Genomic DNA, 26,554 nt, shown 5'->3' on the forward strand with positions numbered 1-26,554 from the left:
AACCTTTCTTTTAACCAATCAGGTTTGAACTGGGAGGGGCTCTCCGCAGAGGACCGCTAACGACCACGTTAAGTGTGAGGTGGAAGAATTTCAAAGATAAGAACGTGCTCGCCTAGCCCCGCCCCGTCTCCAGCGTGCCTTGCGCGTTCCCAAGCAAAAGTTGCAGATGCCTGCACGGGGCGTAGGTCCGAATGAGCTGCACGTGCTCTGTGCTGAGGTTCCGGCCCAGGACCTGCATCTCAGTTACAAGGCATAAAGCTATGAGAAGCCTTTTTTTTCTTTCTTTCTTTCACATTGTCTGTGGTCTTCAGGCCACAGGTCCCCCCAGAATGGCTGGAATCCAACCACCATTCTCTCCTCAGCGTGCTTTGATATTGGTCCGATGTCGATGTCGCTTCCTTTCAAACATCGAGCATTTTCCACATTGCAAGCCTTTGCCTGGGCAGCTCCACAGTGCACTCTGCAATGTGTACTTTTGGATGCAAGTCACAAGGCTTGTGCTGTTGGGTGGTCTTAGACAAATTCCCAAACTTTCTTTTTTTTTTTTTTTTTTTTTGGTTTTTCGAGACAGGGTTTCTCTGTGTAGCTTTGCGCCTTTCCTGGAACTCACTTGGTAGTCCAGGCTGGCCTCGAACTCACAGAGATCCGCCTGGCTCTGCCTCCCGAGTGCTGGGATTAAAGGCGTGCGCCACCACCGCCCGGCTGATTCCCAAACTTTCTATGACAACCCCCACACCCCATTTTTTAAACGTGGTGCTGGGGATTGAACCCACGATCTGTGCATGCTAGGCAAGCTCTCTAGCCTTCCTCCTGCCCCTTTCTTCTTTTGTTTCCCCCCCAGAGCTGAGGACAGCGCTCTACCACTGAGCTAAATCCCCAACCCTCCCCAACCCCCCCCCCCCCTTCTTCTAAGACTGTCAAGCCAGGTGTGTGGTAGTACTCAGGAGGCAGAGGCCGGCAGATCTGTGTGAGTTCCAGGCCAGCCTGGTCTACAGGGCAGGTGAGTTCCAGGACAGCCAGCACTACATAGTGAGCCTTGTCTCAAAAACAAATAAATAAGTGAAAAAAAAAAATCCGTGTCAAATATCTTCCTAAACCTGATGGATGAGACCTTTTGGCTACCTTCCCGCAATCTCATCTTGTAAACCTCACTGAACCCTTTCCACATCATCTCTTGGCTGCTTTTCTGAAAAACTCCTTCAAACCCGTCTTCCTGGCCACCAGTCCTCAAGTCCATCTGCTGCACTGAGTTTCTGTTTTAAACGCATGTTTACCATCTGAAGAAGTGGTTGTCCTCTTTTTAAATTCCCAGTCACCCCAGCTTCCATAAAGCACGTTCCAGCTGAGATCACTCTACCCCTGTCCAAGGCTCCCCTTTCCAAGTCTGTGTGTCCCCAGATCAGTTTCCCTTTTGGGAACTGGGGGCCCTGGGTTCACTGGCAGTGGGGGCAGGCGGAGTAGAGGCGTCAGTAGACCGGCTCTTTCACAGTCTGGATCAGAGGTAATTCTATTATGTACAGAATTTTAAATGAAGTCCATTTTCAAGGCACTGGGGTAGGAAAGCGCTTAGCTGTGTCCAGCCTCCAGCCTCAAAGCCATCCACTGATTCTGTAGACCATCTCTGGCTCACACATGTGCTTTCCAGAATGGAGCCTCGGAGGATACTTCCAGCCTTCTGAAATCATGTAAAGGTACCCCCATGGTGTTTACACAATTGATAAGTGAACAGCTATTGGATGGACAGACTGGTCACCCTTCCCCTTGTGAGGTATCACAGCAATACATACAATAGGCTGTAACATTTATTGAACATCAAGGTTACACTATTCACAACCATCACCAGCTCCCGAGTTGCACATAATTCTTATACTCACTTTAATTTACATTTTTAGTGTGTGTGTGTGTGTGTGTGTGTGTGTGTGTGTGTGTGTGTGTACATGCACATGCCCAGGTGCCATGACGTTTATGTGGAGATGAGAAGATAGCTTTCAGTAGCTTTCTCTTCTTACACCATGTGGAACCAAACCCAGGTCAGCAGACTTGACAGTATGCATCCTTACCCACTGAGCCAGCTCCACAGCCCACCTTATTCCCACTTTTCAGATCAGGTAACTGAGGCACAGTGAAATCAAGAAACAGTTGCCTAGCCAGGCAGTGGTGGCGTACACCTTCAATCCCAGCACTGGGGAGGCAGAGGCAGGGGGATCTTTGTGAATTCGAGGCCAGCCTGGTCTACAGAGCAAGTTCAAAGACAGCCAGAGTTACACAGAGAAACTCTGTTTCAAAAAACAAAACAAAACGAAACAGTTGTGTCTGACACAGAGGTCTCAGGTACCTTTAGGGTTTGATTACATTTATTTGTGGAGGGGTATGTGATGCGGTACAAATGCAGAGGTCAGAGGACAACTTTCAGGAGTCGGGTCCCAGAGATCAAACTCAGATTTTGGTGGCAAGGCCCTTCCCCATGAACCATCTCACTGGGCCACCTTCGAGATTAAAGCACGGGCTGCAAGGCAGGTCCCAGCTGGGAGACGAAACACGGCTCAAACACAGCCCAGCCACAGAACTCCTGAATTTTAATGCCAGGGCTCTGAGAGGGGGTTCTGCAGACCTACTGCCTCCAGGCCTGGGTCCCGGGCACCTAGCCATGAGGCAGTGACTAGCACAGGGATTTTGCTCCTATGCAGGACAGGCTGAGCAGGACCAGAAGCTCCCAGAGCTTCTAGGAAGGGCTGGACCATCTTAGGGCCCGAGAGGCCACCGTCAACTGGCCCCCCATAAGGCCTGGCCCCGCAGCACTCTGCACTGCTCAGCAGGGGCATGGCATAGTTACGAAGTAGGAGGTAAAGAAAGCAATCACAGTTCTAGCCAGGGGTTAGCAGATGCCTTGAAGGGAGGTGCTCCCTGGAGAGTTAGGACTTGGCTCTTCTCAGCTGGGAAGCCAGAGGATCTTGACCCCCAAGGCACTTGACTCAGGCTACCTCTATGGTAGGGAATGGAGGACACTCCACTGTAGGTCCAGAAAGGAGGTAACAGGCATCCTGCTGGGCACCGGGAAGACCCAGAGGCAGCTTCAGTACCCCCGGGGGGCAGCTTGACCCTTGTCCTCCGGGCTTGCAAAGGGGGCTGCAGGTGAGTCTGGTGTGTCAATTGTCTGGTAGGCACTATGCTCATGAGACGGTCCAAAGAAATCTAGAGGACAGGGAACATGAGGATAGGGAAATGAGACCACGGGGCCTTTGGCGGCGCACAGACGGATCCACCCTCTGCCACGGCTAGTGCTCGGCATCCTGATTCCAAGGACAACAGGCAGCAGCGAAAGCCTAGACACCAAGCCTTTAGCAGGCTGTATCCACCCAATCCTCGTGTCTGTATGAGGCACAGATCTGCAGATGAGGAGTCTGAGGGTCAGAGAGAGACGAACTGATTTGACAGTATGTGACTTGAAGCAGGTGACACTGGAGTCAAACCTAAGTAGCAGGTCCTGTGGTCTGTGGCCACTGGCTGCTGTACCACCTCAGTCCCCAGCAGCACATGCTCAGGAACCTGATGGGAGGTGGCTCCCCTGGGCCCACAGACTTCTCTCCTGCTCTCTGCCAGGCACAAGAACCCATACATATCTCTGTCTTCTAGAAGCCCCAGAGCTTGGCACAGTTGCTATACCCTGAAGGTTAGGGCTGAGGGGGCAGGACAAGATGGAAGGCACCCCACGTCTCTCACTTTCCTCCCTCTGCACATTTGTCCTGGGACCATGAACAAGTCCCAAGGGCAGTGGGCCTTCATCTTCTCATCTGTTCCCTCCATACCTGGGCAGGTCTAGATGGTGCTTAGGTAAGCCAGAGTGGGCAGCCACAGGCCACGCTCTCCCTGGCTCAGTGCTCTCCCATGGGATCCCCATGCCCAGCTCCCCCAGGAGAACAAGGTCAGGGAGGGCAGGAAATGGCTTGGTCCACCACCAGAGAGGACAGTGTGGGCTATGCCAGAGGTGGGAGGACTGGCCCAACACTAAACCTGTTTGCCCAGGCGCGGCATCATGGCTGCCTGCCTAGCACTGTGTCTGCCCACAAGGGGTCCATCCCACATGTCAGGAGAGCACAGCTCCAGAGCCGGGGCTAGGCAGAAACAGAAGGAGCTGTCCCTGCAGCCACCTGTAGGCCCAAACCAGAGGCCGCCCGCTGCCTCTGGGAGCTGACCACCTCCACGGCTTCACGTGTGGTCGGGGCTGCGGGACGTCTGACAGCAGGACAGCCCACACCAGACCGGCAGCTGGGGCCCAGGCTTCGGCGGCAATGACTGGGCGCTTGCCCACAGGACCAGGGAGAGGCAGAGCAGAGCGGGACTTACCGGGGCGGAGTGGGAGTTCACCCCCTCGCTCACGGTGCATGTGGTAAATGAAGCAGCAGGAGAAGGGCTTGAGCAGCAGGCTGAAGATAGCCATGCCGGCACTGAAGCGGCCAGTGTCCACAGTGGCAAAACTTGAGTAGAAGATGCTGATGTAGATAATGTCCAGGAAGATGGTGGCCACCAAGCCACCAAGAAACTGCAAGAAACACCACCATGAGATCATGGGCACTGACACGCACCCAGACTCCAAGCTTCCCTCACACACACCAGCCTGGGTACACCTGCATGGCCTAGGAGCAGGACACAGGAATCTGGCTCCAGCCTGTTGCCCCAGAATTCCCTACCCCCATTTCCCGCCACTGAGGCCACGATGGAGTCCAACACCTGGATCCAGAATTTGAGAGGGACAGTCCCTTGGAGTCCATACCATCTGTGTACAATACAAGGAAACAAAGAAAAGCCCCCTTTGCAGTCCTCCAAAGGAGCCATGGCCTTGATGTGAAAAGCTGGGCACCTCCTACCTCAGGCCAGTGTCAACTCTGACTTCTTAAGGTAAGGGGGCTGGCTCCCTCTTGTCCAGGCCTCCCAGTCACATCCTTTCCCCCCAAAAGACAACCCTGAAGCAGGTCAGATTGCCTGGGAGGATAGCCAGTCTTGGGGTTCTGTAACCTCCACCCTATTTGGTGGGGAGCTCTCCATCCCGGGGGGCTTACATACAATGCTTTAGAACAGAAAAAGGTGGGATATGAGGAGGAGAAGTCTGGGACCGATGAGGGGCACACGGATGAAACCAGTTCCCTGCCCTCTCTCCTACCCCCACTCCCCACTCACCATGCCTATGGCATCAATGGAGTCCCGCTGGGCCACAGCCCACACGCCCAGGGCCAGGACAGTGAAGTTGCTCCAGGCATAGGAGCCTGAGAACACTATGCAGCCCCTGCATTGAGAGACACTGTCAATCAGGTGGTCACCACCCTGAGCTGCCCGCCCCTCCCCCAGTTCCTTCCTCCTGCTCCAGGGTTAGTCTCCTCTGAGAGCAGGTCATCTGGCTTCCTGAATCTGGCCTCATCCATCCTCTCCTGCCAGTCTGGGACCCACAGCTTTTCTGTACAGGTCTCACTGTCACTCCAACCCCTTTACAGGCCATCCTGAAACAGCAAGCAGTGTGCGGGTCAGATCATGTGACTCCTCCAGGCCAACCTTCCCAACAGTTTTCTGACCTGCCTATGGGGTTCCCACGAGCCCCACCCTTACCTCCTGGCTGTCCCCTGCAGCTTTGTCTTCCTGAACGTACAGCCCTTTCCTGTCATCTTGGAGCTCAGTGTTGCCTGAGATCCCATGCTGACCTGACCAGTGCCCTCCCTGCTATAGTTTTTGGGGTATCAGGGTCAACTGGCATCACTTAGAGCTGGCTTATCACAGCTAACACAGGTCGCTTCCTGGGACCTTGCACTGCCCTACACACTCTGAATCCATTGGTGTTCACAGCTGCTCTTGGAGGGAGCTGTGCTCAGGAGCCTCGTTTTACAGATTCGGAGGCACAGACCTAATAGGTGACTAACCAGGTCACGCAGCTGCTCAGTGAATGAAAATGAAGACCTGGCTGCTCACAGATATGGTTGAGGAGAAGGTTTTAGTGGAGATACGAGGGAGAAAAGAGCCAGAGGCCTCTGAAAGAGTCCAGACTGAACATGGCCAGCAAGCTGAACCAGGCCATGAGGAGAGGTGTGGGGGAGAGCAAGAGAGGAAGGGAAAGAGAGAGAAAAGAGGAGAGAGGGGAAACAGAGAGAGGTTCAGGAGAGGAACCGAGAGAGGATACAGCAAAAATGGCTGAGGTATAAAGGAACCAGAAGCTGGGGAAGGAAAGGGAAGCCCAGACCCTGGACTGGAGTGGTTTAGGGTAGGAGTGAGGCGAGAAGTGCTGGGAGTTGCCACAGGTGCTGATTGATGTTTGGAGAGCTGGGAGGCACCACAGGTACTGAGTGAAACTTGTTCTGGGTTTCCTTGGGTCCTGACACTCAGCAGCAGGGCTGGGATTGGAACACTGGGATTGGCATTGCGTGATGAGGCCTGATATTTTCCAGTCTTCCTATCTTAGCAGGTGTGAGCTCTGCCTAGTCACCAATGTGGGACCTCAGGGAAAGTGACCCCGCTTCACTGTGTACATCACTCACAGCTGTTGGCATGTGCACCGCACTTTAAAGCCTGCAAAACACATGCGGTTTCCTGACTTGTTTTTGGCAGCGAACTCTTCCTGGATGCTAGACACACACACACACACACACACACACACACACACACACACACACACACACACACACACACGAAGGAAGTGCCAGTGAAGGTTAAGCTGCGCCCTGCAGCCCCATGTAGGGTTTGGTTGGTAAGTGCTGCTGCAGGGGCCAGTCCTGATCCATGGTACAGACAGAAGGCAGACTCAGCCCTGGGCAAACAGACTGGTAACTGTGACTGGCTGAAACACTGCAGAATGGGACCTGACCAGGCTGACAGGATCCAGGAACACATACACATTGACCCTGGGGAACTGTGGACACAGACCCCAGCTGACACAACACAGCCAGGAGACATTTGGATGCAGCCAGACACCCAGGGTCACTCACCAGGTTGTCAGCAGCCAGTGAACCAGGAGAATAACCTATGGTACAAGGATAGGGATTGGGTAAGTCTGCGAATACAATGTCACAGGCAGCACAAAGCTTATGACAACAGAACACGCAGGAGAGCCCTGCCTGGCATCTACAAGGGTCTCACACGAATGTCTTAAAGAAATTCCAGCAACAGGAAGGGTCTGTGGTAAAGGAGAAAGAGGAGCCTGGCTAGGAACAGGCACCTCTCCCTCTTCCTGTTTCCAAAACTAGGGGTTCCTCTGGGGAGCCTGGGGCATGAGCTCTGGAATCACAAGTCTGAATGGGAAAATGGGAGGGACCTCTAATAAGGGGTGAAGGCAGCCACACCACGGGAGCTGGAAGGGAGGTGTAAGGAGGCAGGGCTAGGGCTTAGTTGGCAGAGTGCTTGCCCAGCATGCTTGAAGTCCTGAGTTCAATTCCCACATTGAATAAACTGCCTACGTCAGGCACAGGTGTGCACGCCTGTAATCTCACACTTAGGAGGTGGAGGCAGGAGAATCAGAAGTTCAAGATCATCCTCAGTTACATAATGAGTTCAAGACTAACCTACGCCTGTTTCAAAACACACGCACCAAAAAAAAAAAAAAAAAAACCAGTAAGGGGGGAGGTGGGAGATGGTAGTCTAAAGCAGTGGCTGGCAGCTCAGATTTCAAGTTTGATGACTGAGGAGAGCTTGAGACTTCTCTGCAGGAGACATCACAGTATGATGCCATGTTAAGGACAAAATCCTTCTGGCCTGCCTGGAATTCTAGAGCACCCTTTCACTGTGTTTGGCATCCTTGAAATCACAGTCCTGGTCCTGGATTGGCCTCTGGCACTGCCTAGAGGGCTATGATAGGAGGGGCAGATGCATGAAACCAGGGCACTGTCAGCTAGAGTGGGATGCAGGCTTCTGGCCTGAGTGCTAAGGGTAAGCAAGGAATCGGTCAGGCCGAGGCAGGGAGCCAGGACCAGCCCTCTGAGTGGGAGGAAGGCGTGGCCCAGACCAAGGCTTCCTGGAGGCCAGAAGCTTTGCTGGTGCAGATGGCAGAGTTAGTCTGAGGGCAACGGGAGTGCACTGGACCAGGGCGGACAGGCAGGAAAAGGCCCAGGCACTGTCCCACCTGACTCCAGGAAGGTTCTCTGAAGGAGGAGCCCTGGGCTCACTGACCAGCTAGTCTAGCCAAATCAGTGAGCTCCAAGTTCAGCAAGAGACAGGATGCTCACAGGGGCTTGTTGGCGGTCAGCCTCACTCTAGATGAGAGACCATGTCTCCAGGGAACATGGCAGTGAGTGATAGTGCAGGACACCCACGGGGAAGGCAACCTATCAAGAGACTAAGCCTCAGGCTGGGCATGACAGCACACACCTTTAATCCAGCACTCTGGAGGAAGAGGAAGGCAGATCTCTTTGAGTTCAAGGCCAGCCCGGTCTATAAATCGAGTTCCAGGATAGCCAGGGCTGTTACACATAGTTTTAAAATAAAAGGGGGGGGGGAACTAAGCCTCTCCTGCCTCAGTTTATCCATCTTTGTAATGGGAATATAATCAGGCCTCTGAGATATGACTTCAAAGAAAGCTGTAGGGAGAAACAGGACCAAGTGGCCCAACTTCTCCAGGAAGTACACAGGAGAGGGGCCAGTGGCCACTGTGAACACAGAACTGTCCCTGCTGGCTCTTACTCAGGGAAATAGGAGACCAGAGGCTTCTCAAAGAGAAACTGAGAAGGGCCAGGCCACAGCACGAAGGGAGCCCAGCTTGATCTGGAGGATTCTTAAAACAGAGCTCAGCCACAGCAGGCTGCCTGTCCTTCCCAGACAAGGCCAACAGGCCGGGGCAGCAGGGGTCACTGGGTGCTGGATGGGGAACACTGGCCCTCTCTGTGTGATGGGCCACAGAAAGGATCCTAGCTCCACGTATGAACTTGGGTAAGTCTCCGGACCTCATACAACTGCCCCCTGCTCTTCAGCACCTCAGGGATAATCATACGTGACTCCTTGGCTCTGGAGGACAGGGGAGGAGAGATGTAGCGCTCAACACAGCAGGCCTCATCACCACTGTCCACGTCTACTGTCAGCGTGCCCACTGCTCTCCCAGCCTGGGCCAGGTCTGCCTCCTCCCAAGACTTCACAAATCTAGTCTGACTGAGCTGCTCAGCTCAGGCCCTGCTTGTTTCAAGAGGAGCATGGGTAGGGCCCAGCTAGGGACAGACTTCTTTCACAGAGCCTGGGGCAACTGCGTCTTTTCACCTGCCCCCCCCCAGCCCACTCCGGCTGAGCTGGGCACACCAGCCATGTCTTTAAAGGACAGAGGGTGGAGCTGAAAGGGGCAGCCATCATGTCCCAGCTGCCCTCCATAGGGTACAGATCTTGCAGACAAAACGACCAAACACCCAGGCTCATTCTGAATTTCAGATTATGAATAATTCAGTATGTCCCCAACACTGAGACACACAATAAAAACCCTGTCATCGATGTGAAACCCAAAAGTGACCGATGTCCTTCCTAAGTGTTACTTCACAACCTTTAGCGCTCACTTGCTTCTGATTGGCCCTGGCTAAGATCCTTGGAGACACAGGACTTGTCAATCATATCAAGGGAGAGCCCAGTCTCTACACCCTGGGCTCAAAAGCCCATCTGGTTCACACTTGTGATGGATGCTCTGTGCCTATGAGGCTCTAAAAGTTGACCTAGACCATCAAAACGAAAGTTAGTCTCAAGTAATCCGATACCAGGAAATGTCAAGCCCCGGAGCTGGGTCTTTGGGGGTTCAGATCCTGACTGTACCACTTATTTCTTGGGGGACCCTGGCAATGTACTTGCGTGATCTAAAGTGGTTTGCATCTAAGAGAATACAGCTTCTCTGGCCAGGTGCAGTGCAGGCCTTTAACCCCAGCACTCAGGAGGCAAGAGCAAGCGGATCTCTGTGAGTTCAGAGACAGCCTGATTTACAGAGTGAGTGACTCAAAACAAGAACAACAGAGTACAGCTTCAGCTTTGTCAGTGGAGGACAGAGATCAGTAAGCAACACAGGCCAGGAGACACAGCTCCGTGGGCAGAGTGTGTCCTTAGCAGGCAAGAAACCCTGGGTTTCATCCCCAGTACTGCATAACAGGCCTGCAGTTCTAGTACTGGAGAAGCAGACGCAGGAGGATCAGAAGTTTGATTTCTGATCATGCAAGTAAATTGCCAGGGTCCCCCCAAGAAATAAGTGGTACAGTCAGGATTTGAACCCCCAAAGACCCAGCTCCGGGGCTTGACATTTCCTAGTATCGGATTACTTAGACTAACTTTTGTTTTGATGGTCTAGGTCAACTTTTAGAGCCTCATAGGCACAGAGCATCCTCAGCTACAAAGGAAGTTCAAGGCTATCGTGTACTACATGAGACCCTAACTCAAATGAAACATAAAATGAATAGTCCATAAACTCCAGCTCTTTTTCTCACCTGTTCCTACATTTTATAATTATTATTTGTTTCTGTGTGGTACTGGGATGAACCCCCGATCTGGTGTGGGCTACTCTAATGCTCTCACGCTGTCCTCTAAATTGAGGGCAGGCTCAAGCAGAGTAAGGCACAGCTTGACCTCCAGGCTGCCTCCAACAGTTAGTACCTAAAGCAACAAGCCCTTGCAGCAGGCTGTAAACCTCTCCCCAGCTAAGGGGTCTGCCCAAGCCTATTCCTTTGCTCCAATTATGCCTCCCTCCAGCTGCTGGCCAGAAGCTTAGGAATGGGAAACCGAGCAAGTCACAGCTTAACCCGTGTGTAATTACCCAACCGTGGCGTTATATCGCTGCTGCTGCTACCACCTGTCTCTTCGGTCCCTTTGGTCTACGCCACCAAAGGGTGCTAAACGCTTTGACACCTGGGAGTCTAAGGAACCTGAACCAAGGCCCAAGATGGCCGGTTTAGTTCCAAGTCCACACCCCTCTGACCGAAGCTCTGTTGCAAACCAGAAGGACTGAGTAAGAACTCAGGAAATGAAGACACCGTAGGCAGCCCCGCTGCCTGGGGCCCGGCATAGGCTTTGGGGTTTTTTGCTTTTAAGAAACTTCTGCAGTTCCTGCTTCTTAATTATGAAATAAGGGCGCTGCATGCGGAAACTTGGAAGAAACAATTGTTTGGGGACCCTGGATTTCTCCTAACCTGTGCCAACACACAGAGGGGCCCAGCGGGACTGCACTGGAGGGGGTCTGACCTCTCAGGAGGAGAGGTGTCTCTGTCCTGCTGCTGGGGGACATGAGGAGCGCAGGCGCGGGCGGCACGGGACCCGTGCCAGCCTGGGTACGTCCGGGAGGGGTGGCCCTGTCTGTCTCCGTCTCCAGGTGTCCCTCCCGGCGTCTGCTGCCTCCTCCCTTGGGATCTGCGCTTTCCCTTTTGCTCCAACTCCGTTCCCCAGGCTCCAGAACCCCCGCCCGCCCCGGCCGCGCGGCCACCTTCAAGTTCACGGCGGGCAGCTCCATCCCGACCCTGGCGGAGGGCACCTGCGCGACGGCCGCGGGGACTCCTGGGCTCCGAACTCGGGAACAAACTTCCACGCCCCGCCCGTCACGTTGCGCCAGCTCCAACCGTGGCTCCTCCGTGAGCCACGTGAGGCCAACTCGCGCGGCCACGTGACTGCAGCCAGTTGCTAGGAGACAGCGTCAGGCTGCTGGCTCTTGCTTCAAGGCTCAGGCTCCAGCCACCGCCTAGGCCTCAAGCAGCAGCTGCTCTGCTAGCAGAAAACGGGATTTCTGCAGCCTGGGGGCAATGGCCTGCCTAGTGGAAACGTGCTGAGGACCACCTGTAGTCAGGAGAGTCTGGGGCAGCTAGGCAGAAACTGCTGGTGTGATAACAGCCGGTGTCTGCCCCGGGACATCTCTCTCCTCCCTTCCTTCCCTTGTACAAGGGTTAGTACAGTACTTACCTCATCATCCTTGTGACAGTCAGTGAGTGAATTCATGTCCGTAAAGAAAACAATGAGGCCTGGAGAGATGATTCCGTGGTTAAGAGCACCTGTTGCTCTTCCAGAAGACCTGGGTTCCGTTCCCAGCACCCACATGGTAGCTCACAACCATGTACATATGATCCAGCATCTCTCTTCTGTCCTCCTCAGGCACCAGACACACACAGTGCACATACATAGATGTAGGCAAAACATTCATACACATAAGATAAAAGAAATAAATTTGAAAAAATTCAAAGCCCAGTTCTTACTGTGTTAAATTTCTCCTTCAAGCTTATTGGAGTTCCAGAGAATTTCATAAAATACATTTTAAAAAAAGAAAAGAAAAAGGTGAAAGCAGGTGTGGTAGGTCAGGCCTGTAAATAACAGTACTTGGGAGGCTGAGGCAAGAACACCATGAGATCAAAGCCTGCTTTATAAAGTAATACCATGTTTATTTCTCATTTACTTGTTCATTTTGTGGGGTGGGTGGGTACATACATGCCACACCGTGAGTGTGGAGCTGAGAGGACAACTCGGGGGGTTGTTCATTCTTTCCATCCAGGGTTTTGAAGCCTGGGTAAGTAAAGGAGAATAGGAGACTGAAGTCAAGAAAAGGGCTTTCAAGCTGGTGGCTGAATAGTCTCAGCCACTAGGGAAGCAGAGGCAGGAGGATTCCTCGAGCCCAGGCAGTCAAAGCCAACCTGGGCAACAGAGTGAGATCTTGTCTAAAAACGAGGGCATCAGGGCTCAGTGTCATAGTGTCTGTTTACTACACCTCCATCCCCAACGTGGACAGAGGATGATGTCATCAGAGCCTATGTGACCTGAGCCGTCTGTGCTGGCGTTTTCTACATGGCCGACGCACACAAGCTTTTGTACCATCAGTGTGCAAGAAGCCAGCCACCTGGAGTCTGCTTACTGGCATACCATCAGTTTGAGAACCTTCCATCTGGACAGTTAGCAGAAACTCTGCCCTGCTGAGCTTCCAGCTGTGCTGAGCCGACTGGAAGAAGAAGCAGCTGCCCTGCCTGGGCTCTTGAGTGAGAATCCTCTCAGGGCTCAGCTGCAACTTGTTCTGCTCTCCAGAAGGACAGAAGCCACATGGGAAATCTATAGGACTGCCTGAGTGGACACATGGCAGCATCCAGACCACAGATCCTCAGATAGGAAGGAAGGATTTTTTTTTCTAAGTCGATGAGGGGAGATTCAGGGGGGTGCCCAGGCCTAGTTTAAAGCCCAGTTTGAAAACACAGCCCTCGGGGGCTGGAGAGGTGGCTCAGTGGTTAGGAGCACTGACTGCTCTTCCAGAGGCCTGGGGTTCAATCCCCAGCACCCACATGGCAGCTCACAACTGTCTGTAACTCCAAGATCTGACACCCTCACACAAACATACATGTAGGCAAAACACCAATGTACAAAATAAGAATAAATAATTAAAAAAAAAACCATAGCCCTCAGCCCAGGAGGAAAGCCAGCTTCAAGTCTGCCTTTGTAATAGACAGGTATTCTGTTTTTGTTCCTAGGCAGAGTATTTCAATGTAGCCCAGGCTGGCCCTGAACTTGAGGGTGCCCTGTTCTAGCCTCCTAGGGGCAGGTATTGCAGGCATGTGCTTTTACATCTGTCTAATTATGGATTATTATATGTTTGTTTAACTGATATAAAAATTATACACACTAACAAGGTTCATTGTGATATTTCCATACATCCTGTAATGTTGGATTTTTAATTATGTTTATTTAGTTTGTATGTTTATATGTAGGCATGCACGTCACGGCCCCTATGTAGAGGTCTGAGGACTTGCTTCCTTGAGTAGATCCTCACATTCCTACCTTGCTTTTGAGGTAGGGTGTCTCTTGTTCTTTCTGAATACACCAGGCTAGATTATGGTGATTCTCCATTCTCCAACTCCCTTTTTCTGTAGGGATCCTGGGATTAAAGTTGCTTGTGTGGCAAGTGAGTTTGACCACATAGCCATTTCCCTGGCCCTTTAGCCTGTTTTTTTTTTTTTTTTTAATATTTATTTAACTGTGTGTGTGTGTGTGTGTGTGTGTGTGTGTGTGTGTGTGTGTACCTAAGTGAATATATGTGCACATGTGTATGTGGGAGCCTGCAGAAGGCAGAAGAGGCATTGATCCCCTGGAACTGGAGTTGCAGATGGCTGTTAGCTGCTATGTGGGTGCTGGGAACTAAACCCAGGTCCTCTGCAAGAGCAATAAGCACTCTTAATTGCTGAAGCATCTCTCCAGCCCTCTGTAGCCTATTTTTGAGGGTTAGGTTGTAGCTCAGTGGTAATACATTTGCCTAGTATGCATGGAGCCATGAATTTCAACACCACACACACACACACACACACACACACACACACACACACACACACACACACACTGGTGATTTTGTTCAGTTGGTAGAGTGCTTGCTCAACATCATGAGGCCCTGGGTCTGATCTCTAGAACTATATAAACTGAGTAACATGCATCTGTAATCCCAGCACTCACTCAAGGGGTAGAAGCAGAAGGAGTCAGGAGTTCAAAGCCAGCCTGGCTAAATGAAACCCTGTTCCCCTGTGGTGGTTTAAATGAGAATGGTCCATGTAACGGAGGCAGAGCCTTTCTGTCCTGATTGCCTGGTCCCAAATAAACACACAGAAGCTTATATCAATTATAAATGTTTGGCTGGTGGCTCAGACTTATTACTAGCTAGTTCTTACATTTAAATTAACCCATATTTCTTATCTATGCTTTGCCACTTGGCTCACGGCTTGTTAACCTCATTTTCTGCACATCTTGCTTCCTCAGTGGCTGGCTGGCATCTGACTGACTCCACCCTTCCTCTTCCCAGAATTCTCCTAGTCTGGCTCTCGCATGCTCAATCTCTTCCTGCCCAGTTATCTGCCAATCACCTTTATTATTAACAATGAGCATAATCCACAGCAAGTCCCCATAGACTTATGTTTGAATGCCTGGTCTCCAGCTGGTGGAACTGTTTGGGAATGATTAGGAGGTGTGGTCTTGTTGGAAGAAGTCACTGAGCAGGCTTTGAGGTTTCAAAAGTCCACACCATTCCCAGTTCTCTCTCTCTCTCTCTCTCTCTCTCTCTCTCTCTCTCTCTCTCTCTCTCTCTTCCCAACTTGTGGGTCAAGAGTGAGCTCTCAGCTGCTGCTCCAGCACCATGCCTGCCTACCTACTGCCATGCTTCCCACTATGATGGGCATGGATTCTAACCCTCTGGAATCATGAGCCCCTGTAAACATTTTCTAAGTCACCTTGGTCCTGGAGTCTCTTCATAGCAATAGAAAAGCAGTCAAACATTCCCTATGGTGGGATACCTTGCTCAGACTTGATGTAGGGGGGAGGGGCTTGGTCCTGCCCTAACTATATATGCCAGCCTGTGTTGACTCCCCAAGGGAGGCTTTGCCTCCTCCATGAGGAGTGGATGGCGGGGAGGAAGTGGTGGGGGGACAGGAGAAGGGGAGGGAGGGAGAACTGCAGTTGGTATATAAAATGAAAAAAAAATAATTCACAAATTAATTAATTAAAAAACAGAAAAATAGAAAAGCAGTTAAGATACCCCCCAAACAAACAAACAAACAAACAAAGCAATGTAGGGTCTGCCCCACACGCAGAAGGAGGAATGCTGCAGAGAGGCCAAGAAGCAGCTAAGCAGACAGGCCCTGCAGGGCCTCCTTAGTTTGTCCTGTAGATCAGAGGCTTTCCCGTCACATCCCTACATGACTGTGTGCTTTCAAGGTACCTCACACAAAAACAGGCAGCTCCCCTGGATGTTTGGGCCTCTGTTTCTGAAAGCTCCCGTGTCGTGCAGACCTCGGATTAACTGTATATGTCATGCTTTTTGGCTGTCATGAAAGCATGGTCGCTCTGTACAGAGAACACTGGCCAGGCCCGCATGAAAGGGGTGGAGCCAGGCCAGGGCTGTGGACAGTCCCCGCCGCCACTCTCCCAGGCAGCTGCGGCCAGAGGTGGGAGGGGACACAGGAGGAACCAGCTAACAGGGCAGCTGGGGTGGTGTGCACTGAGTGCGTAAAGGAGAAGGAAGCTGACTGATCTCAAAGGAGCCGGGGTCCTGCCATGACCTGCTCCTGCTGTGGAAGAATAATGCCCCCCACATTCCATAAGGCTTCAGAGCCAGCCATTTAGTGAATGTGTTTTTGAAATTTAAGTTCAAATTCTCTCTCTCTCTCTCTCTCTCTCTCTCTCTCTCTCTCTCTCTCTCTAACTTTCTCTCTGTGTCTTTGAGATAGAGTTCCAGGCTGACCTCGAACTCAATATGATAAATTTTAAAATGGTTTTTACTACATTTATTTGTGTGTGTGTGTGTGTGTGTGTGTGTGTGTGTGTGTGTGTGTGTGTGTGTGAATGCTACAGCACAGGTGTGTGGAGGAGACAACTTGCAGAAGTCACTTCTCTCCTACCATAAGGGTTCCAGGGACCAAACTCAGGTCCTCAGCTTGTCAGCCAGCTCCTTTACTTGATGAGTCAGCTCGCTGGCCTTGAACTTTGATCCTCCTGAGCAGTGTTGTGAGGATCATATGTGGTCATTGGGCAGGGTACCAGGCCACCCAGCTCCTGGCATACAGTAATGACTATACTGCTGTCCCTCTATTCCGTGGGAAGCATAGTGTCTGTTGGCATTTCGTCATTCCTGGCACACTGAAATGCCCGCCGAATTGAAGAGGAAGGCTAAATACATGCTGGGTGGGGAAGTGATGCCCAGATGCTCTCCTACCAGCAAGCCAGAGAGCTGGACTTACCCTGTGGAGGGACAGTGTTGCACTGGAGATTTTTTTTCATAATTTCTTAAATTATTGGTTAACAGTCCTGTAAGTTTATAGAACAAATTTCAAGGCTGTGTAAGGTATGGGAACATTCTCTGCACTGGGAATTTTGAGGCCTGAATTCCTGCTGCTTTCCCACCTCCCAGCCCCACCCCTGTCCCTCTTCCCCTGGGTGTCTGTGTCCTTGAGTGAGTCACTTACCCTAAATGGGGCAGTGATATCAGGTCTAAGACATGCGGGGCTTACAGAAGGCTCCAAATGGAAAAGGGCTTTAGAACGACTCCAGCTGTCCTGTGCTCTGTGAGGTAGGGAGACACAAGCTGGGATGTGAGTCCCAGCCGGTTCCTTTCCCAAGTGGACAAGGCAAGCTGGAAGAAACAGCAGAGAACATAAACCCAAGCTCCATCAAAGGGCACACATGCCTGTGAGGAAGTGGGGACCGACAAGAAGCCTCTCTGAGAAGAGCCTAGAGGGCAGAGTCCTGCCGCTCAGCAGCACAGGGGATGCCTTGCCACTGGACTCCACTGGACTCAGTCTCCTTCCCTATGGTACTAATCTTCATAGACACACTGGCTCTGGGTTTCTTGGCCTCAGGTCTGACAGGACTGGAGAAAGCATGGACGGTTAGGCAGAGCTGTCCTTTGTTGTTTTAAGATTTTATTTATTTATTTATTTTTGGAGCTGAGGATCAAACTCAGGGCCTTGCACTTGGTAGGCAAGTGCTCTACCACTGAGCTAAATCCCCAACCCCTTAAGATTTTATTTTTGTTTTATGTGTCTGGGTGTTTGCCTACCAGTATGTCTGTACACCACGTGTGTGCAGTGCCCAAGGATGCCAGAAGAGGGCGCATCAGAATCCCTGAAAAAGACATTTTAGATGCCTCTTGGAGAGTCTGGAATAGGACAGTATAAAAAGCTGATAGTGAGGGGCTAGAGAGATGTTGCTGGTCTTGCAGAGGACCTGGGTTTGGTGCCCAGCACCCCACAACCATCTGTAACTCTAGCTCCAAGGGATCCTTTTCTGACCTTCCTGGGCACCAGGCATGCATGCAGTGTATGTACATGCATGTAGGCAAAACACTGGTACACATAAAAGAAAAAAATCTAAAAAATAAAGCTGACAGTGAGCTACCTGGGTTACTCCTGTCTTTGTTTCATGAAAGGGAAGAGAGAGATAGGCTATCCTGGGGTGATTTGTGTGCAGAAGGGAGCAGGTGAGCCACAGTGAGGAGGCAGGCAATGTGAAGGTGGAGAGACCAGGCGATGGTCCTGCTGTTAGTTACGTTGTGGATCCGAGAGCGGAGTCAGTGCAGTTTAGCCAAAGCAGTTTCATATTGCCAGGAGTGAGGCTTCCACCGGTGGGGCCTCTCCAGTCACCTAGTCCCTCCAGGGACCGGAGCATTCAAATCAGACAGTGAGGGACCCACCCCAAGGCCTGGTGGAAAAAGCAGGTGGGAAAATCGCCTCTGCCCTTCTGTATTCCAGGAAACCCGCCATCAGGAAAGCAGACACAGAGGCTGTTGCCCTGGAGGAAGGAGGCCTGCTCTCCAGTTCTTTGTTCTATGGTGCTCCCTTTTATTAGGTGCCCATGCTCCTGTGTGCGTGTGTGTGCGTGTGTGTGCGTGTGTGTGTGTGTGTGTGTGTGTGTGTGTGTGTGTGTGTGTGTGTGTGAATGCTTGTGTGCATAAATATATGTGTGTGCTTAGATGTGTTGTTCTCCCTGTGTTTCGTCCTGACCATCTTGTCTAACTGGCATCCCTGCCCCTGTACCAAGCCCTCCCTGAAGGCCGGTTGCTCCTCCAACCTCCCTTAGCCTGTCAAGTTTCTGCTGAGCTTCAGGATCCCAGGCCCCAGCCTCTCCTCTGTCTGCCCCCCCCCCATCTTTCTGCATGGATGGTGTTGGAATTTCCATTTCTGGGAGCATCTGAGGGCCCTGTCTGCATACACACAAGGGCGGCTGTGACCCCGGTCCTATCACCCCAAGACACCCACCAGCCGCCAGTTTCTCTGGGTGTTTGTTTTCCCTGTATCTGTTGCCACAGTCTCTAGGCGGTTTACCTTCCTTGCACAGTGTGGTACGATGCTGGAGCCTGAGATAAGAGAGGAATGAGGAAGTGGGAAGGAGAGGCCTTCACATCTCACCAGGTAGAAAGCGCCTCCCAGGAGGAAGGTCCTGGTGAAGCCTGGGGGGGAAGGTGGGACTCCGGGTTACTGGGGAGTGGTGGGTATGTGTCAGTGATCACTAAGTAGGTGCTTAGTGAATTGGTGCCGTTTGAGAGGGTCAACGGCTTACAGACATAGGATCTGGCTTTAGAGTCAGATTCCAGTAAAGACTCCAGCTCCACCTACTATCTTGGTCTCACTCTGGAGAAGAGACTTGTATTTCTCTGTGTCTCAATTTTTTTTTTTTTTTTTGGTTTTTCGAGACAGGGTTTCTCTGCGTAGCTTTGGAGCCTGCCCTGGAACTCGCTCTGTAGCCCAGGCTGGCCTCAAACTCACAGAGATCCGCCTGCCTCTGCCTCCCGAGTGCTGGGATTAAAGGTGTGCGCCACCGCCGACAGACTCAGTTTCTCTTCTCTACAAAGAAGCTCTCAGCATTTTCAGTTACATGGAGGGTGGGAGCTTCCTTCAACAAAGAGGAGCCACGGCTGGGTTTGCAAGAGTGCATCACCTCTCTGTACCAGGCACTGCCGTAAGGTTAAAGTCGAGGACACGCGAAGACAGTTCAGGACCACATGTACAAAGCTGCACTGACCAGTCGCAAGGATCCAAAGAGCCCAGGCGTCCCGCTTCTGGTCCCCTGCATGCACCTGGGAGGGTATGCCACGTGTGTGGTGCAGGGATAAGAGGAAGATAAAGATAGAAAAGGAACAAAATGTTTAGTCATTTCCTACCCACTCACTCTGCCCTCAGCCCATCCCAGCCCTGACTGGGATTTCATGTCCTGGGCACTCCAGGTGCAGGAGCCCACGTGGGTAATAGCATCAGCCGCTGGCGCCACCCAAAGCTTGGGGTGGCTGACAGAGCAAAGAAGCTCAGACCTGCACTGCCTGTCAGAGAAACTGTCACAGGTGTCGTGATAGGCTGGGGAGCTAAACCCTGGGAGCCTCTGTGATGGGCAGATTTTTTTGTGTGTGTTGAAAGCTTTAAGACCAAAAATGGAGGCCTCAGAGAAGAAATCTGGCCTCAGGCAGCAGTAACTTCTGCCTCAGTTTCTGGCCTGCCAGCCTGTTCTACAGATTGTGGGCTTGCCAGTCCACACAGACTAGACAGCCAAGTGCTTAAAATAAAGCAAAGCAGTGTGTGTTGATATGTATACACAGATACATATATGTACGCTATATAAACATATAGCCATTTAAAAGTATGTGACTATAAATACCTGTTGGTTTTTATTTTATCTTTTTTTTCAGATTTTTTGTTTTGAGACAGGGTCTCACAAAGTCCAGGCTAACCTCAAACTCATTATATAGCCAAAGGTGACCTTGAACTTCTGATCCCCCACCACCCGAGTACTGGGATTGCAAGCATTGAGCCATCAGGCCTAGTTTTGCTTCTGCTTCTTTAGCAAACCAACAGATCTGCCTCCAGTGCAGCCACCTGACCTCTGAGGCCTGTATCTAGGCTGTTGACACTCCCGTGGCCTCAGATTTGTCTGGTCTTGGTCTTTTAGCTCGGGGTCACTGATATCTTAAAAACAGATTTAAGTTGGCATGTCAGGACAGAGAGCATATTAGAAAACCGTAGGCCTTTCCCCCGGCCATTGACTAGAGGTGAGTGATGGCTGAGTAAACTATAGACTAAATCCCGCCCACTACTCTTCTATGTCAATCAAATTTTATTGGCACACAGCATCTGCTTCCATGCCACCTAATGGCAGAACTGAAGACCTGGGACAGAGAGAGCATGGTCTTTGATGTCTGTAGGATATCTGGATTTGGTCCCCTAGAACCAACCTCAGCTGGAGTATCTTGGCTCACTGGGCAGGGGCACAGAAAGAGAGGTCTGGTGTTGGACTCTGCAATCCTAAAATCAAACAAGCTGAATCCCAAGAGCACTCTAGAGACACTGAGCCAAAGGCCCTGTGGGTTCAGAAACCCAAGGTGTCTGGAGCTGGCTGGCAAGGGCTCATGGTTAAGAAACCTCAGGTTTGGGAAAGCTAGTCCCCATCCACTCTGCACAGCTGGGCAGAGAAATCTTGCAAGGATATCAGGCTCCAAAAGTGTCCGGGTGCTGTGAAATAATCCTTCTGTGAAGACATATTGCTCTCAATATTAATAAAAAGCTGATTGGCCGATGGCTAGGCAGGATTTTCAGGGCAGAAAGAATGCTGGGGAGAAGGGTAGAGTCGGAGGAGACACCATGAGATGCAGAGCAAGCAGGGTGGGAAGTGCATAGATGAGGTCAATGAGCCTGGGGCAGCACATAGATGAATAGAAATGGGTTAATTTAAGTTATAAGAGCTAGCTAAAAACAAGCCTAAGCTATCGGCCTAGCATTTATATTTAATATTAAGTCTCTGTGTGGTTATTTAGGAATTGACTGGTGGGAAAGGAAAGTCTGCCTATATCTGGGCTCAGCCTTCACTTTGGGATACCAAAGCCATTGCTATTGGAGTCAGAACTGCTCTGGATGACCAGACCAGTGAGCAGACTGGGGTGGTACTGGCAGGAATGGTACCCAGATAAGATGTTCTCTCAGGTGCAAACCAGGCCACCACAAATAGTACACAAGCGTTCCAAAAGATGGCGTCTGAGCTTTCCCAGGCCTCGCCGGAGCTGACAGTGTTTTGTCCTGCACCACACTGAAGCAGGTGTCTGTTGCAGCTGCTGCTTGTCAGCCTGTGGTGACCAGCACTCTCAATCCCCTTGGCACCCCAGCTGTTCCAACCCTGCAGACCTTGATATCCAACTAAAGGACCTGAGTGATGGGTGAGGTCCAGGTGAGGGAAGAACCACATTCACCTTGCTTGCTCAGAGCAGCCCTCAACCAAATCAAATAAATATGAAATGACAATGGAAGTACAAGGCTTAGGGTCCCCTCTCAAGGCTCTGACAATGCTCCCTGCCAGCCAGATGGACCATTTCCTGGAAGAACAAGGTCAAGAAGTCGCTTAGCAATGGTCACCCCTTTATTTACAGCTCAGAGAATACATGCAATATGGCGTCAATAAACCAACGCATAGTACCCCTCCCTAGTCACTCCCACACTTCAAGGAGGAGCTACAACCCTCCAAGGAATTTCCCAAGAGTACAAAAGTCCAATGATGGAGGCTCCAGGCCTAGGAGCCCTACCTGGTGTCTTCTAAGCAGAGCCAATGACAGCTCAGGAGGCAGGCCTTGGAATGTGGAGTTTGTCCTTGTTGGTAAGTTGCCAGGAAACAGACCTCAGAGTCGCCAAGCCATAGTGAATGCAAGAGTGCTGAACTGTCCAAATGTCCCTCCGCCAGCATCAGCCTTCCGTCTGTGGCCCTCACACCCATCACACCCATGAGTACCCTGAAGAATGTGTTAGAAGCCAGATGCCGGGGGCCACTCCTGTGACTACAGTTTAGTAGGTGTGGAGTGAAGCCCAAGGTTCTGTGCTTCTACCAGACTCCCAAGTGATGCTCGGCCTTCACAACCAGGGGTGGTTCGACCATAGATCTGCCCCAGATCACCTGCTCTCCGGGGGATTTGGAAACCCACTCCCTGCAGGGTAACCCCTTGTTCTGTATGCAGCCTGCTCACCCTGACCACCCCTTTTCTGTGTGCACACAATATCTATGGCCTGTAAGCACACACTCACTATGGTCTGTGAGCATGAAGTCTGCCATGGAGGGCCAGGATTAATGTAGTCCAGCCCCCAGAACCTTCAAAGGAGCCTCAGCTGTTGGCCTCTCCAGACCCCACTTTCCCGGCACCCAGAGCTCCTGGTTCCTTACTTCCTAGACATGCTCCTTGCAGGTTACATAGATGCTCATTGTCAGCAGCTGCAGAGGGAGTCTGGGAAAGACTGAAGGAGGCTGGGGAGGGACTCTGCACCATCTCAGCAGGAGAAAGGGTGTGGCCTTGGAATTGGACCTCCTCAAAGGGCAGATGATGTCATTTTCCTTTGAAATAGCCCCCTTAGTCCCTCTCCACCAGCCATGGAAACCACCATTCATATTGCCAGACAGAGTCCAGGGACAATGTCCCCATCTGGAGACAGTGGGGATCTGTCAGAGCGTCCTTGAGGCAGTTACTAGCCCCTGCTTAGCTCCACACCAGAGTTTGCTTTTACTCTCACAAACCTGTGCAGCCACATGCTCCTTCAGCTCTGCCTCAGCCTGGGAATCCACATGCTTCTTCAGAGCCGTGACTTGGTTTTGTGAAGTGCACTTTGTTTTTGTTTGTTTATCTATTTGAGGCAGGGTCTCTCTACATAGCCCTAGCTGTCCAGGAACTCACTCTGTAGACCAGGCTGGCCTTGAACTCACAGAGATTCGCCTGCCTCTGCCTCCCAAATGCTGACATTAAAGGCACGCGCCACTACGTCTGTTGTGAAGTGCATTTTGGAGCAACCAAAGAAAGCATCCTGAGCTGGGCATGGTGGAGCAAACCTTTAATCCCAGCTTGGAAGGCAGAGGAGGTCCAGGCCAACCTGGTCTACATGGTGAGTTCCAGGCCAGTCAGAGCTGTGTAGTGAGACACCATTAAAAAAAAAAAAAAAGCATCATTGGGTATGTGATGAATCACTGTGGAAGAGAAGGCCTGCTGAAGTTTGTTAGCTGGTACTCTAGGGGTGTGTGTGTGTGTGTGTGTGTGTGTGTGTGTGTGTGTGTGTGTGTGTGTGTGTGTTAGGGGCCAGGCACTGTTTTAAGAATCAGGCATTTTCATTTCACAGATGAAAAAAGTCAAGGCACAGGGACCGTAAAACAGCTTTCCCAAGGTCAGCAAAGTGTGAGGGGAGGAAGAGGCTGTTTACAGCGGTGTGCCGCCGGCTGCCGCAGGTGGGAGGGCTGGGCACCAACGCTCTCACCCTGGCTGCCATGGCAGCCCCCTGGGGAGCCTTGGAGACTTTGAAGAGCAGACCAGTTAGCATGTAGTTCAGTAGCAGGGCACTTGCCTGGAACGTGCAAGGCCCTGGCACTACAAAAAGGAAAATCAATCTGTATTAGGACTTGCTTTCCCACTGCCACTTTGATCCTCCGGGATCTTGGCCCTGCCCCCCATTCCCAGGCCTATCAGACCCAACTTGGGAAACAAGAACAAGCGTATTTGATTTCTTCTAGATCTGCCTGTTTTCCTTGGTGCCTGACCCCTGGACCAGACTGGTTACCCCAAAGCCGTCAACAGCTCTGGCATCCCATGGATGTGGTCCAGGCTGGGGAGGGCTGGCGCAGTGAAGGCTTTTTTCCTTTGCCAAAGTTGACCAGGGGGAAGACGTCAGGTACAGGAATCTAAAGGGTTCTCCTGAGGTGGCTCCTGGAACCAGATCTGCTGGGACACATATTCCGGGTGGTGACGATAACAGTGAGGTTATCATCGTGGTTCTAGCCTGTGAGCATGAAAGCTGCACCAGTCTCCGAGGTGGCCCCACTTTCCAAGGGGCATTGCTGCTGGAGAGAAGAGGTGGGGTTCAGAGATGGACTCGGGAAGATTGGGAATCACCAAACACTGTGAACATATGGTGACAAGTATGTGTGTCTTTCCAGCAAGGTAGAAGCTCTGAGGACAATTTAGGAAGGAGTGACCCAGTGTCCCAGGGCTGGATGACCAGGGCCATGGGCACAACAGGAAAGTTAGTTTCCCTCAGTCACTTCTTGACTGTGATTAGCTCCCGACATAGGGAAGGACCCATCCACAGGGATCGCTCTTCACGGGAAAGCAGCTCCCGAGTGTAGGGGGGTAGGGGAAAGAAGTGGGAATGGAGGAGAATGAATGGGGACCAAACCCAGGGCCCTGTGTAGGCTAGGCAAATGGCTTATTTTGTTTTGCTTGAGATACAGTCTCCTGTAGTCTGGTCTCACATTGTTATGTAGCCTAAGGATGACCTTTAACTTCTCATCCTCCTGCCTATTCCCGCCATTGACGCCATGCTTGGGGGTGGAAACCCAGGGTTCATGAGTCTGAGGCGAGCACGTTACAAACTCAGCCACACCCCACCCCCTTATGCTTTGTTTTTAAAGATAATACACCTGCCAAATATGCTGACTCACGCCTGGTAATCCCAGCATTTGGAAGACTGAGGCAGGAGGATTGTCTGAGTTTCCAAAGGCCAGTTTGGCCAAAGAGTGAGACTCTGTCTTTCAAAAAAAAAAAAAAAATGATAAGCCTCTGTTGGGAAAGGCGGAAGACAGTCATGGTGTATCTGCGGCCAAAGATGGAGGATCATGGATGAGGCGGGACCTTGCACAAGTCTTGCAGTTCAGTGCTTCAGTGGCCTCTTGCCACGGTCTCTGTGGAAATTCAGTAAAAATGAACGCAGTGCTTGGCGTTTGCCTGGGACATAGCGTTCCACAGCCACTCCCGTCTTGTCCTCTCTCTTTCCAACCCTTTCCAACCGGCAAAACCTCTTGATTTTCCAAATTGAAGCTGCTGCAATGCTGGTGTCGAGCAGAAGAGGGCGCGCTCAACACGGCTATCACGTAGAGCAGAGCGCAGGATCCTTGAGCTGCGTGGGTCTGACCGGGGATGGCAGGCACAGCTGCTCTCAGCCAAGCTGTCCTCCAGCTTGGGGGTGAGTGTACTGGGCCTGCATCCGCAGCCTCAGCCATTGGTTCCCCGACTCAGCCCCAAGCGGAGCTAGTTACTAACGCGGTCTTGTTTGTCCAGCCCTCCCTGGCTCAGACCCCCGGCCGGTGGGGAGGCACCACTCCGGCGCTAGATGTTGATGAAGGATCCCTGGTCCCCGTCCGCTGTCTCAGGTTCCACGCAGCGCCCCTTCCTCCGCGTGACCCTGCGGTTCCGGTGGAATTTGGCATAGCAACGCAACCCTGAGTAGAAGGAGGCAAGGATGTCATGCCTGCTGGTGACTGTCCCCTCCCTTTCCTTCCCCTCTAGCCGGCACAGGCTTCTCATCCTACAGCCCCTCCACACCACCCACCGTGTTTGAAAAGAGTTTTAAGAAACTGGGTTGGTCGCACGGGCCTGTAACCCCAACACTCAGGAGACTGAGGCAGCAGGTTTGGGCTTAGTCTGCCAGGACTACATAGACTCAAAGCAAAGCAAAGCAAAACAAACAAACAAACAAACCAAAGCAAAACCTACATGTTGAATCTGGGGCTTTGAATGTTAAGCACACATTCTATCACTGAACTACACACGATCTTGTCTCCTATTTAGGAAAAAAAAATTGAGCATGGTAGCCCACCCTTTAATCCCAGCATTTAGGAAGCAGAGGCAGGGGGATCTCTGTGAGTTTGAGGCCAGCCAAGGCTACAGTATAAGAGGACACAATTAGGCTCTGAATGTCGGCACCTTAGGGATTCCTAGAAAGCAGGGTGAGCACCTTGCCATCTGAGGCCCTCGGGAGGAGGTTTAACTCCTCAGAGCCCCCCACAGCGCCCTTACCAGGCTAGGGCTGGATCACAGTCCAAGGACTGTGAGCCCAGGACTCAAAGGCTTGCCCTGTCTGCTCCTCTGTGAAGTGGCGTATGCTCTGAACACAGGCAACAGCATTTTACAGCACATTCTAACCCTGGTCAGTCTCTACCCTCTTTAGCCTTCCAGCCTGCTCCCTGTCCTCAACTGCCCCCAGTCCTGCAGTTTTTGGCAGGGGAACACAGGGTCTCATGCATCCCAGACTAGCCAACTGGGAATGACTTTGAACTCCCAATCGCCCTGCCTCTGCCTCCCAAGTGCTTAGACTGTACTCATGGACCACTACACCCAACTCACACTGGC

General features: G+C 51.7%; 2 protein-coding genes across 3 annotated transcripts in view; both read right to left on the reverse strand.

Annotated features, from left to right (window-relative positions):
- Nucleotides 1–1,784: 1,784 nt before the first annotated feature.
- On the reverse strand, nt 1,785–11,554 carry Agtrap (angiotensin II receptor associated protein). 2 transcript variants are annotated; one of them, XM_052717951.1, is made up of 5 exons: nt 11,405–11,554; nt 6,966–7,000; nt 5,176–5,281; nt 4,345–4,540; nt 1,785–3,192 (listed from the first exon to the last, which is right to left on the reverse strand). In XM_052717951.1, the coding sequence occupies exons 1-5, from the start codon at nt 11,429–11,431 to the stop codon at nt 3,074–3,076; spliced, it is 483 nt and encodes a 160-aa protein (XP_052573911.1). In that variant the 5' UTR covers nt 11,432–11,554; the 3' UTR covers nt 1,785–3,073. The 2 variants fall into 2 exon arrangements, with proteins under 2 accessions (XP_052573911.1, XP_052573912.1); XM_052717952.1 differs by lacking the exons at nt 6,966–7,000; nt 11,405–11,554 and adding an exon at nt 4,689–4,774 and having other exon boundaries at nt 5,176–5,276.
- Nucleotides 11,555–21,797: 10,243 nt separating this feature from the next.
- The window catches only part of Draxin (dorsal inhibitory axon guidance protein), a 35,087-nt gene continuing 30,330 nt past the window's right edge, over nt 21,798–26,554 (reverse strand). The window contains exon 7 of the mRNA XM_052718683.1: nt 21,798–25,644. Within this exon, the coding sequence (XP_052574643.1) occupies nt 25,532–25,644 (113 nt within the window). The 3' untranslated portion in view covers nt 21,798–25,531. The remainder of the gene's footprint in view (nt 25,645–26,554) is intronic.

Source organism: Peromyscus californicus, unplaced genomic scaffold, assembly GCF_007827085.1.
Source record: "Peromyscus californicus insignis strain IS unplaced genomic scaffold, ASM782708v3 Scaffold_5__1_contigs__length_169319896, whole genome shotgun sequence".
Lineage (NCBI taxonomy): Eukaryota > Metazoa > Chordata > Mammalia > Rodentia > Cricetidae > Peromyscus > Peromyscus californicus.

Excerpts from the sequence above, each read along its gene's own strand:
- Agtrap (XM_052717951.1), bottom strand. The coding sequence starts at position 11,431 with ATGGAGCTGCCCGCCGTGAACTTGAAG. Across the intron at positions 7,001-11,404 it reads TGCCCGCCGTGAACTTGAAG|GTTATTCTCCTGGTTCACTG; the intron begins GTGGCCGCGCGG and ends CTTGTACCATAG. Across the intron at positions 3,193-4,344 it reads TGAACTCCCACTCCGCCCCG|ATTTCTTTGGACCGTCTCAT; the intron begins GTAAGTCCCGCT and ends CCTGTCCTCTAG.